Source organism: Pristis pectinata, chromosome 8, assembly GCF_009764475.1.
Source record: "Pristis pectinata isolate sPriPec2 chromosome 8, sPriPec2.1.pri, whole genome shotgun sequence".
Classification (NCBI taxonomy): domain Eukaryota; kingdom Metazoa; phylum Chordata; class Chondrichthyes; order Rhinopristiformes; family Pristidae; genus Pristis; species Pristis pectinata.
Window position 1 is genome coordinate 3604742 of NC_067412.1, and position 13309 is coordinate 3618050.

At 45.7% G+C, this 13309-nt stretch overlaps 1 protein-coding gene across 11 annotated transcripts in view; it reads left to right on the top strand.

Annotated features, from left to right (window-relative positions):
- polr3e (polymerase (RNA) III (DNA directed) polypeptide E) overlaps positions 1 to 13309 on the top strand; it is a 65264-nt gene that overhangs the window by 16268 nt on the left and 35687 nt on the right. For all 11 annotated transcript variants that reach the window (XM_052022510.1, XM_052022507.1, XM_052022512.1 and 8 more), the window contains 4 exons: positions 567 to 649; positions 3211 to 3318; positions 5459 to 5508; positions 7454 to 7573. In XM_052022510.1, the coding sequence (XP_051878470.1) occupies positions 567 to 649; positions 3211 to 3318; positions 5459 to 5508; positions 7454 to 7573 (361 nt within the window). The remainder of the gene's footprint in view (positions 1 to 566; positions 650 to 3210; positions 3319 to 5458; positions 5509 to 7453; positions 7574 to 13309) is intronic.

The following is a 13309-nucleotide window of genomic DNA, read 5'->3' on the forward strand; positions in this document are numbered from 1 at the left end:
CTTCACCAAGACAGCGAGAGGTAAAGACAGAGTCCATGGAGGGGAGGCTGGTGTCCGTGATTGTCCTGCCTGTACCTTACATTCATAGTATTGTTTGGTCTGTACATTTGTTGCCATCCAGTTAATGATTTCTATGTATGAAGCACCAATGCCACTCGTGCCCTCTGTTGACAATATCCCCTTTGTGTCTGTGAGGGTGTTCACACAGGACCCAGTTCCTCTGTGTCCAGTGGCAGCAGCACCTTAGACTGCAGTCCTTCCCCACAGAGCCTTTGTGTTGGCTGCACTGAGCTTCAGTGCATCCCCGGCACGGACTCCTGCAGCCCGGAATGTCCCGGGCGGTGGCATCTCATTGTACAAGTGTTGAGCAGGCCCAAGTCCACCTTTTCACAGAGTTGATGACCCTCCAACAGGCAGTTGGTAACTTATCAGCGCAGCTTTACCCTGTTCACGCCTGCATCAAACCGTAGGTGGTGATCCCCTTTCCCTCTCCCAGTCTGTGATGTTACTGCCGCCCTGGTTATCTTGTCTCAACTTAATCTTGGCCACACTCTTCTGCTCCCCAGGAAACTCATGGACAAACAGGTTTTCTCGTCCATCCAGTCAGCCGTCAACACCTCCCGCTACGCTGCTGCAGTCTACAGGAAAGGTGAGGGAATTGGACTCGTCTTCTCTCGTGCTTGTGTCACCAGTAATTCTCCAATTTATCACTGGACGAGATACCGACGCCTGGTGTGAGCTGCTTTCAAGATCCAGTGAGCAGTCTCTGCCCACCAGAAGTTCTCAGTTGTTCAGGGTGAAAATGTGCTCACAATGTTCTGTTACTGATGTACAGTGGGAGTAATCTATTCTCTGGGTGTGGGCAAGGACTGCGAATTCCAGCCTTTTGGCTAACGTGAGAAAGTGGATGTTGGACTGAGTGCTTTCCAGACCACTTTGTAGGTCTGTTGAGGTCACTGACCGGATAAGGGATCGGCTTACCCGCTCTGAAGGACTGTACAGAAGCAGTGGTGATCTTTATAATGCACAGCAGCCTTTTAACCACAGACAATTTTTAAAAACTTGTTCCCCAGTCTCAGATTTTCACAGTGGGATTTGAACAGGGCATCCACACTGGGAGAGACAATGAGCAGCAGGTGTGAGAAGAACAACCAGATTACAGAACAAAAGGAGGTTGTTCCTTTTGACAGCTCAGTGTTTCCCACCGCTGGTGACTGCGGTGAATTCTCACGTGTGGCGGTGGGCTGCACCAGGCATTGTGTTCCTGCAGTGTCACAAGTACTCTTGCCTCTGAGCTGGGTCTTGCTTCTTGCACTCGAGACTCACACCTGAAAGAGTGAGATCAAGGCTCTGTCTGCCCTCTCAGGCAAAACTGAAAGACTTTGCGCCATTGCTTCAGAAAGAGCAGTTAGTTATTCTCGGTGTTTTGACTGATCTTCATCCCTCAAACCAGTTGCTAAACTTCACCTCCCCCTCCCATTCCATCGCAGATTCCATCTGTAACCACGATCTGCATCTCCCCATTGCCGGTCACTTCAACTCCCCCTCCCACACTATCACTGATATGTCAGTCCTCGGCCTCCTCCACTGCCAGGAGGATTCCAAGCGCAAACTGGAGGAACAGCACCTCATTTTCTGTCTTGGAACCTTGCAGCCTAACGGCATGGACATTGAATTCTCCCACTTTGTAGTCCCCTCAAACTCCCCCCAACCATGCCCCTTCTTCCCTTTCCTAGCCTCTTTTTTTCTTCCCTATTTTCCTCCTTACCTTTGACCCATCCCCCGGTGGATCTGCTCTCCCCTCCTCCCCCACACATTACTATCTCTTACCTGCACTTTGTGCCCACCCCGCCTCCCCTCTTTTGCCCACCTATCACTGCTCTGCTTTTCCCTCCTATATATTGGGCTTCCCCTTTTCCTATCTTCAGTCCTGAAGAAGGGTCCTGACCCGAAACGTTGACCGCCTGCTTTTCTCCACGGATGCTGCCTGGCCTGCTGAGTTCCTCCAGCATCATCATGTTTTTCATCCAGATTCCAGCATCTGCAGTCCTTTGTTTCTCCAGTTGCTAAAATAAATGATCTGGTCAGTGTCACCCTGCTGTCTGTGGTAGTCTGCTGTGAGCAAATTGGCTGCTATGTTTGCTACATTACGGTGGTGACTGCACTTCAACAATACTTCATTGGCTGTAGGACCTAGTGGGAAATCCTGAGATATCGAAAAGCAAGTTCTCTATCTAAACCTTGCAAGGAATTAGAGTCGGAGTTATACAACACAGGCCGTTTGGCCCAGCTTGTCCATGCCAACCAAGGTGCCTACCTGAGCTAGTCCCATTTGCTCGCATTTGTCCTGTATCCCTCTAAACCTTTCTTATCCCTGTACCTGTCCGAGTGTCTTTTAAACATTGTAATTGTCCCCGCCTCTACCACTTCCTCTGGCAGCTCGTTCCACACACCCACCACCCTCTGTGTGAAAAATTTGCCTGTCGGGTCCCCTTTAAATCTTTTCTCTCTCACCTTCAACCTGTGCCTTCTAGTTTTGGACTCCCCTACCCTGGGGAAAAGACTGCGACCCTCCACCTTATCAATGCCCCTCATGAGTTTATAAACTTCTGTAAGGTCACCCCTCAGCCTCCTTCACTTCACAGAAAGCAGTCCCAGCCTACCCAGTCTCACCTTATAACTCGAGCCCTCCAGTCCCAGCAACATCCTTGTGAATCTTTTCTGTTCCTTTCCAGCTCAGTGATATTGTTCCTATAGGTGGGTAACCAGAACTGTACTCAAAACTCCTGTGTGGTCTCACCAACGACTGGTACTCAATGCCCTGACCACGCCAAACGTCATCTTCACCACCCTGTGCCGACACATTCAGGCAACTATGTACTTGCATCCCAATGCCTCTCCCTACAACACTCCCCAGGACCCTGCCACTTACTGTGTATGTCCTGCCCTGGTTTAACACCTCACGCATGTCAGAGTTAAATTCCATGAACACAGGAAGCATGAAAGAGAAGTGAGCCCAGGAAGGTGTGGAATAAATTGAATTGCTTTTCCCTCTGATAGTGAGGGTACTTGGACGCTGGCAGTCTCCGCGTCAGATTCTGCGGTCAGCGTTGGAGCTGGGCCGGGGAGTTTTCAAGGCATTTGTTTTCTGAGGATCTGCCAAGTGTCAGTGCTCTGAATGAGTTTTTTCTCTCCTAACGTTTGCGACAGGCGAGTTACACGTCACCCCGTTACATGGAATGCTTCAGTTGAGACCCAGTTTTTCCTACCTGGACAAAGCGGACGCAAAGCACAGGGAGAGAGAGGCTGCAAATGAAGGTAGGAGTTGGGTGGGAGGTGCCGCATTGAGATGCCCTGCAGAGGGCAGGGAGAGGGAAAGAGCAGCAGCCTGGGGAGTGAGTATTCCCAACATCCCCCGGATCCGGTGCTGGAAGTAATGCTCTTCACAGAGCCTTCCTGATCTCACGGGGAGGGAGCTTTCCTTCCTGCCTGGTGAAGTTAATCGGAAAAGTTATCCTGCAAAGAATTTGTCTAATTCCCTTGTGGTTTGTGGGTGTTGCTGACAAGACCATCGTTTATCACCTGCCCTCACTACTGGTAAATTGGTTTATTATTGTCACATGTACCAAGGTACAGTGGAAAAACTTTGTTTTGCAAGCTGTCCATACAGATTATTTCATTGCAACAGTACATTGAGGTAGTACAAAGGAAAACAATAACAGAATACGGAATATAGTGTTACAGCTACAGAGAAAGTGCAGGCAGATAATAAGGTGCAAGGCCACGATGAGGTAGATTGTGAGGTCAACAGTCCATCTTATCGTCCTAGGGAACCGTTCAATAGTCTTATATCAGTGGGATAGGAGCTGTCCCTGAGCCTGGTGGTACATGCTTTCAGGCTTTTGTATCTTCTGCCCGATGAGAGAGGGGAACCCTAACCCCTCAGCCTCCCCTCCAGAGAAAACCAAGTTTGTTCAACCTCTCCTTATAGCTGATACCCTCTAATCCAGGCAACATCCTGCTGAACCTTTTCTGCATCTTTTCCAAAGCCTCCACATCCTTCCTATAATGAGGTGACCAGAACTACACACAATACTCCAAATGCTGCCTAACTAGAGTTTTATGCTGCTTGTCATGGTGGGAGTTGAACTGGTGTCTGGATTAATGGTTCAGAGCTCTGGCTGTTCCTGAACCATTATACCCCTGGAGACATCGAGTTATACAGCACAGAAATGGGCCACTCCTGTAACACTGGAGTTAGATCCAGGCCTAGACCTGGTAAGGAGAGAGTGTACTTTCCTCAAATTGTGAGATTATACCAAGGAAGCTGGGGTTTTTCTCTCTGTTATTGAGCAGTTTCCCTGGACTGGTAGATACAAAGATGCTTCCACGTGAAGGAGACCAAACCTAACGGTCATTGATGTTAAATAATCACAAATAAATCCAATAAGAAATTCAGGAGCAAGTTCCTTGCACAGAGTTGTGAGAACAGTGAACTGACTCCCACGGAATGGTTAGAGTGATATAATTGTACAGCAAGGAAACGGGCCCTTCGGCCCAACTGGTCCGTGCCAACCCATCCAAGCTGGTCCCATTTGCCAGGGTTTGGCCCATAATCTTCCAAACATAGAACTAGGAGGCTGAGGTCCAGCGTCTGGAGAGAGAGAGCAAGGAGAAAGAAATGGAAAGATGCGCATTGGCAAGGGGACATTCAGCGAACGGAGGATATAGACAAACGTAGAGGGTCGGCAGGACCTTGGCGTGTATCCCCACAGACCCTTGAAGGTAGCTGAGGCAGAGAATATAAGAGCAGGGTGGTGATGCTTGAACTGGATACATTGCTTGTTAGGCCCACAGCTTGAGCATATAAACACTACAGGAAAGATGTGCTTGTACTGAGGGGGTGCACGGGAGGCTCATAAAGTTGTTACCAGGACTGGAACATTTTAGCTCTAAGGAAAGATTGGATGAACTCGGATGGCTGATGGGAGACAGTTGAGATGTATAAAAATTGAGAGGAGACTAAACAGAGTGAACAGGAAAGGTCTATTTCCCTTGGAGGGATCAAAATCCAAGTAGCATGGGTTTAACTTGGTAGAAGAATTAGAGAAGAGATGGTGGGGGGGGGGGGGAATGTTTTCACCCAGAGGGTGGTGGGGTCTGGTACTCACTGCCTGAAAGTGCGGTTCAGCACTACGTGAGTATGACCTATTGGAAGATGGGATTAGTCCAGGCACCTCCTCTACAACTGGCCCCAGTGTGATGAGCTAAATCGTCTCCCGGTGCTATTCATGTTCTATCAACCGGTGACAGATTGAGAAGGGGAGGGATGGGGTGAATGGCCTCTTTATGTGCTGTGGGTAGCCATGGTGACAGAGGGTGGGGGAAGTGCTAGACTGCAATGCCGGTCTCCGGCAATCTTCAAGCCCGTGAGTAAATGTGAGCTCTTCTTCTGCAGCTGGTGACTCTTCTCAGGATGAAGCCGAAGACGATGTTAAACAGATCACTGTAAGTCAGCCCCACTTTCCTGCCTCTATATTGACTGGCATTTTTGCGACAGGGCATTATATCAAAGGTGCGATATGAATGAAAATTATTCCTGATGTAGATGATGGCATGGATGTAGTTTTGTTCTTTTTCAAATATTGGGACGGCATGGTAGCGTAACACTATTACAGTGCCAGCGATCAGAATTCAATTCCGGCTGATGTCTGTAAGGAGTTTGTACGTTCTCCCCGTGTCTGCGTGGGTTTCCTCTGGGTGCTCCGGTTTCTTCCCACATTCCATAGACATATGGGTCAGTAGGTTAACATGGGTGCAATTGGGCGGCGTGGGCTCGTTGGGCCGGAAGGGCCTGTTACCATGCTGTATAGATAAAAGTTCAATAAAAAAAAGTTTAGGAATGTTCGACTCCACAAAGCCTTAAAATTCCACTTTTCACAACATCCCAACCACGTGTTTGCCTCATTTGAATAACTAAGGATAAAAGCAATCCAATGCAATGTCACTCTGCAGGGTCTAGAAGGCGAAGCAATTCATTCTGTAGATGGTGAGTGCACTTCAAACTTCGGCTGTAAAGCTCTTTGGGACATGCTGAAGATGGGAAATCTGCTGTACAAATCCCAGTCTGTTTACAGGGAACAGAAGCTTTCATGTTTAGTTTGTGGTTTCACTAACAGCCAGCGTGCTGGATTTGTGGAAGATTCAGCGAGCAGTTCTGTTCCTGGTGACCGTGTGTGTGTGTGTGTGTTGTGTGTGTGTGTGTGTGTGTGTGTGTGTGTGTGTGTGTGTGTGGGGGGGGGGGGGGGGGGGGGACATGCTTCACCTGAAACCTCTTGTGGTTAAATGGCCCTGATGTGTTTAAACCTAAGCACCTAGCGTCAAGTGGCTGTAGACTGCCCCAGTGGTCATATTGGTATTGGTTTATTATTGTCACTTGTACCGAGATACAGTGAAAAACTTGTCTTGCATACCAATTGTACAGGTCAATTCATTACACAGTGCAGTTACATTGAGTTAGTACAGAGTGCATTGAGGTAGTACAGGTAAAAACAATATCAGTACAGAGTAAAGTGTCACAGCTACAGAGAGAGTACAGTGCAATAAGGTGCAAGGTCACAACAAGGTAGATCATGAGGCCATAGTCCATCTCATTGTATAAGGGAACCGTTCAATAGTCTTATCACAGTGGGGTAGAAGCTGTCCTTAGGTCTGGTGGTACGTGCCCTCAGGCTCCTGTATCTTCTGCCTGATGGAAGCGGAGAGAAGAGAGAATGTCCCGGGTGGGTGGGGTCGTTGATTATGCTGGCTGCTTCACCAAGGCAGCGAGAGGTAAAGACAAGAGTCCACGGAGGGGAGGCTAGTTTCTGTAATGTGCTGGGCTGTGTCCACAACTCTCTGCAGTTTCTTGCAGTCCTGGGCAGAGCAGTTGCTGTACCAAGCCATGATGCATCCAGATAGGATGCCTTCTATGGTGCATCGATAAAAGTTGGTGTAAGTACTGTTGGGGCAGTCTGAAGCACGTACACAACCATACAGGTAGGCTTTCACTATTGCTTCACCAGTGGCCACAGCGCCGGTGACTGCTTGTGCCCCAACCTAGAATTTTCTCCCTAAACCTCTCAACCTCTTGTTCTTTAAGATATTCCTTAAAGATCTGTGTCTTTGAGTTTTGGTCAGCCATGCTAATATTCGTTAGGGGTTTGGTGTCGGTGTGTCAAACTTTGAACTCCTGTGAAGCAGCTTGGGAAATTTTACCACATCAAAGGCACCGTATAAATACAAGTTTTAACTGTGCATGTGTTTTCTATAAATTACATGAATATACTGAAGTGAATAACCTTCCTGAATTGTGCTTTCCTTCTGTTGAGCTTCTATCTGTGGAGCTTTGGGGAGGGTTGTATCTGTTGTAGATCAAAGTTTAATCAAACCTACAACCTTGTGCTCCCTTTAGGTGCGTTTTTCCCGTCCTGAGACTGAACAAGCTCGACAGCGCCGGATTCAGTCCTACGAGTTCTTGCAGAAGAAGCAGGCAGAAGAGCCCTGGCATTACCTGCACTACTGTGGTGTGAAGGTGCGCTGAGAGCAGCCCCGACTGCCGTCATTGCGTCTTAGAGTCACAGAGCAATCCAGCCCGGATACAGCCCCTTCGACCCAACTGGTCCATCCTGACCATGGTGCCCATCCAGCTAGTCCCAATTTCCTGCATTCGGCCCATATCCCTCCAGGCCCTGCCCCTCCGTGCACCTATCCAAGTGCTGCTTAAATGATACTATTGTACCTGCCTCACCCACTTCCTCTGGCAGCTCGTTCCATACACTCACCACCCTCTGTGTGAAAAAGTTGCCCCTCAGGTCCCTCTGTTCTGGACTCCCCTACCCTGGGGTATAGACTGTTACATAGAACAGTACAGCACAATACAGGCCCTTCGGCCCACCATGTTGTGCCGAACTTTAAACCTCGCCTAAGACTATCTAACCCCTTCCTCCCACATATCCCTCTATTTTAAATTCCTCCATATGCTTATCTAGTAATCTCTTGAATTTGACCAATGTACCTGCCTCCACCACCACCCCAGGCAGCATATTCCACGCCCCAACCACTCTGGGTAAAAAACCTCCCTCTGATATCTCCCTTGAACTTCCCACCCATTACTTTAAAGCCTTGCCCTCTTGTATTGAGCATTGGTGCCCTGGGAAAGAGGCGCTGGCTGTCTACTCTATCTATTCCTCTTAATATTTTGTACACCTCTATCATGTCTCCTCTCATCCTCCTTCTCTCCAAAGAGTAAAGCCCTAGCTCCCTTAGTCTCTCCTCATAATGCACACTCTCTAAACCAGGCAGCATCCTGGTAAATCTCCTCTGCACCCTTTCCAATGCTTCCACATCCTTCCTATAATGAGGCGACCAGAACTGGACACAGTACACAATTACCATCCACTTTATCTATGCTGCTCATAACTTTAAACACTTGACCCTCATTGTCCTACATTCTAAGGGCAAAGACCTCGCCTGGCCAACTCCTCCCTATAACTCAGGCCCTCTAGTCCTGGCAGCATCCTCCCACTGTAGATAGCTCTTGTCACCCTACTCAGTCAAATTCCATCTCCAAGACCAATAATACAGCACGGGGAAATGGAATTCTGTTCCAATTTCGTGTGCCTTTTTAGCATACTTTCTACTAAGTTGCTTTCTGTAGATTCCTGGATGTGACTCTTGTTCCCACTTCAGTCTGATTAAACTTAGCATTAAATTTAGCATTTCCCTTCCCCTGTCCCTGATCTTCCATGGATGTGCAAATCTGATGTTGTGGGCTCATTCACAGTTTTCTTACAGTCAGCAGCCGTCTCCTGGGAGGAGGTGAGAGTCAGTCCGGTAGTGGGAATGTGGGAGCGGGAGAAGTCTATGCTGCCACACTGTTTGTTCCTTAATTTCTGTCCTTTAAGCAAAAAAAAATACAAATGCTGGAAATCTGACATAAAAACACTGCAAATAAAAGCAGGAAAGGTCGTTGGCCTGAAACGTTCACTCTGGTGTTCTCTCTCCACGGATGCTGCCTGACTTGAACATTTCCACCATTTTCTGTTTTGTTTCGGATTGAGCAGCGTCTGCAGTTCTTGGGCTGCTGAAACTGCTTGGCTGGTCAGGCAGACAAGTGAGAGAGACAGTCAACGTTTCAGGCCAGTGGCCTTTCAGCAGGAAAGGTCTGAATGAGAAGTCATTGAGTTGAGCCACTCACTCTGCCTTTCTCCACGGATGCTGCCTGACCAGCTGAGTGTTTTTATTTCAGGGTCCTGTTGTGAGTTTGAGATTGGGCTCTCCCCTAGTCCAGCAAGTGAGAAAACATCTGTAAACTGTCAGTTATCCTGAATATCTTGTGGAAGATGTTCCAATCATCCCTCAGCTCAGCTCAGTTCGATATCTAGTGTGTGTAATCTCACCTCATAATTTAACCCTTCAAGTCCACATATCATAGAACATAGAACAATACAGGCCCTTCGGCCCACAATGTTGTGCCGACATTTTATCCTGCTCTAAGATCTACCTAACCCTTCCCTCCCACGTAGCCCCCCATTTCTCTATCATTCTTGTGTCTATCTAAGAGTCTCTTAAATGTCCCTAATGTATCTGCTCCCACAACCTCTGCCGGCAGTGTGTTCCACGCACCCACCACTCTTTCTGTAAAAAAAAAAGCACTTACCCCTGACGTCCCCTTGTACCTTCCTCCAATCACCTTAAAATTATGTCCCCTCGTGTTAGCAACTTTCGCCCTGGGAAAACGTCTCAGACTGTCCACTGGATCTGTGCCTCTTATCATCTTGTACACCTCTATCAACTCACCTCTCATCCTCCTCCTCTCCAAAGAGAAAAGCCCAGCTCACTCAACCTATCCTCATAGACATGCTGTCCAATCCAGGCAACATCCTGGTAAATCTCCTCTGCACCCTCTCTAAAGCTTCCACATCCTTTCTATAATGAGGTGACCAGAACTGAACACAATACTTCAAGTGTGGTCTGACCAGAGTTCTATAGAGCTGCAACATCACCTCGCGGCTCTTGAACTCAATCCCCCGACTAACGAAGGCCAACACACAACACACCTTCTGCTGTCCACTCTACTCTTGCTCCAAGGCATCTTTCCTCGGGTATAAAGCCCAGAGTGTCAGACTGCTCCAGGAGTACTCTAACCTGGGCTCTGCAGCAACTCAGCAGAAATTCTATCCTGATGCAGGGTTTCGACCCGAAGCGTCGACTATTCCTTTCCTCCCACAGATGCTGCTCGACCCACTGAGTTTCTCCAGCAGATTGTTTGTTGCCAGAAATTCTATCCCCTTGTATTCTTGTCTGCTGGAACAAAAGCTAGCATTCCATTAGCTTTCCTGATCGCTTTCTACAAAAGCCTGTGACGTTTTAATGACGCAGATGCTCGAAATCTCTTTATAACTTCTAGTGGGGTGGGCTGGGAGAGGTCTACCTCACCACCGACATGGTGTTCCTGTTCAGAAAGATCAGATCGAAATGTGTTGCTGCTCCATAGAACTGAGGGACGGAGGAACCTCTGCACTGGCAAATGTCAGCGGCCCAGGTTTAGTGCTGTGTCTGACCCAGAAGTGGGGTAAATGTAAGGTTAAGCTGAGCTCCTCTGAGTGGTGTTAGTTGCCCCCCCCCCTTATGGAAATAATGGAAGGGGAAGATTCGTTCACCTCTGTTCATTCCAGTTCATTCCTGCCCATTGAAGGAGGGAAGGACAAGTGATGAGGTTGGAATTGCTCAGAGTCATTTCACTTCCCCTTGCCCACACACATCAAACGTGGTCCTGTTGGAGTTTGACTCCTGGAAGCTGTGGCAATGTACGTCTATCTTTCCCTACCTCACTTGTTTATTTCCCCTGCATTGTTCAGACCTAATCTGAAAATAATATGCTGTCAATATAAAATTGTTGAAATTACCCGAGAATCTGCAACAATTATTTACCGTGGTCTTTAGTTCATTTGCAGGTAAATTTAAAGAGGCTGATTAACTCCTGCTCCTATAACATACCCCGTAATTATTTATATAGAACAGGCCCTTCGGCTCACCTTGTCTGTGCCAAGCATGACGCCAATTTAAACTAATCCTATCTGCCTGCACATGGTCCATATCCCTCCCTTCCCTGCCTGTTTGTGTCTGTCTAAAACGTTCCTATTGTATCTGCTTCCGCCTTCTTCCACTGGCAGCACGTCCCAGGCTCCCACTGTAAATAAACTTGCCTCGTAAATCTCCTTTAAACTTTCCCCCTCTCATCTTAAATCTATGCCGTCTAGTATTAGACATTTCTACCCTGGGGGAATAAAGACTCTGTCTCCCTACCCTGACCGTGCCTCTCGTACCTTTGTACTTCTGTCAGGTCTCTGCACTCCAGGGAAAGCAATCCACGTTTGTCGGAAGTAACTGGTTGAATTGAGTGTACTTAGCATGGATTTGTGCAGTCCAATGGTTTGCATCTTTGGGCGCAGTTGGTGGTGGTGGGGTTTGCCAAAGGCTAGAGGAGTCTTTGAAGCATTACCTTGTTAGTCCTTTTTTTTTTCTCTTTCAATTTTTTATTAGTTTTCAAATTAATACATAACATCAATGTTTGTGGATGTAATACAAAGAGATCAGGAGAACAGTCATGGCATAAATAATCATAAAGATCAATAAAGTATATTAAAAAGTCTGTAGATCCAACGATCTCTTAGTGAATGAATATAATATAAAAGAAAGGAAAGAAAAGATTTATTATAAAATATAAAAGAAAGAAAAAAAATCCCCAAAACAATAAGAAAATAAGCTAAAGAGAAAAAAAAATTCAAAAAAAAACAGAAAAAAAAACTGGACTAAAGTTTCTCAATAGAAACAGAGAAATATTATGTCGTCAACTCCATTCCTCTAAATGGAAAGGTTATTATAAGGGGATCTATATCATGAGAAAATATTGAATAAATGGACTCCAAACTTCCTCAAATTTAAGCGAAGGGTCAACAGTGCCATTCCTAATTTTTTCCAAGTTTAAACATGATATAGTTTGAGAGAACCATTGAAAAGTAGTAGGGGGTATTGGATCCTTCCATTTAAGCAAAATGGATCATTTGGCCGTTAATGTAACAAAGGCAATCATATGGTTAGCAGAGGCAGATAGATGGCCAGATTCTATCCTTGGTAATCCAAAAATTGCAGTGATAGGGTGAGGTTGTAAATCAATCTTCAATACATTTGAAATAATGTTAAAAATATCTTTCCAATATTCTTCCAAAAGAGGACAGGACCAAAACACGTGTCAAAGAAGCTACATTCGATTTACATCTGTCACATATAGGATTTATATGTTGATAAAAACGAGCTAGCTTATCTTTTGACATATGGGTCCTGTGAACTATCTTAAACTGTATCAAAGAATGTCTGGCACACATTGAAGATGTATTAACTAAATGAAGAATTTTCTTTCCAGTCTCTGTAGGTACAGATGTCTGGAGTTCACTTTTCCATTCATTCTTAATTTTGTCCAGTGGTTCTGAATGAATTTTCATAATTAAATCATAAATTATTGCTATCAAGCCCTTCTGACAAGGATTAAAACTGAAAATTTTTTCCGTAATTTCAGTTTTGTAAGGTGTCGGAAAAGAGGGTATAGTAGCTTTTAAAAAATTTCTAATCTGCAAATATCAAAAAAAGTGTGATCTAGGCAAATTGTATTTGTTAGACAATTGTTCAAAAGGTGAAAAACAGTTATCAATGAATAAATCACGAAAACATACGATTCCCTTCCTTTTCCATATGGAAAACACTGAGTCAACTCTGGATGGATGGAAGAAAAAATTAGATTGAATGGGACTTGATAGATTAAATTTATTCGATGCAAAAAATTTACAGAATTGAAACCATATTCGTATTGTATGTTTAACAATTGGGTTAATCATATGTTTACTTAATTTGGTAAGTGCAAAAGGGAGTGGAGCTCCTAGAATAGAAACTAATGAAAATTCGAGTACCGATTGGGACTCGAGGTGTACCCAATTGGGGTGTTGAATTGCGTCTGAATCTTGTATCCAAAAAATTAAATATCTAATATTGATTGCCCAATAATATAATCTAAAGTTAGGTAAGGCCATACCACCATCCTTTTTTTAGTTTTTGTAAATATTTCTTACTTAACCTTGGGTTTTTATTCTGCCCAGTATATGAAAGAATTTTAGAATCAATAGTGTCAAAAAAAGATTTTGGATGTTCTTCCTTTTTTTGCACTGTTTATTTATTTTTGTAATTTGTAGTAATTTTCTGTCTTTGCACTGTA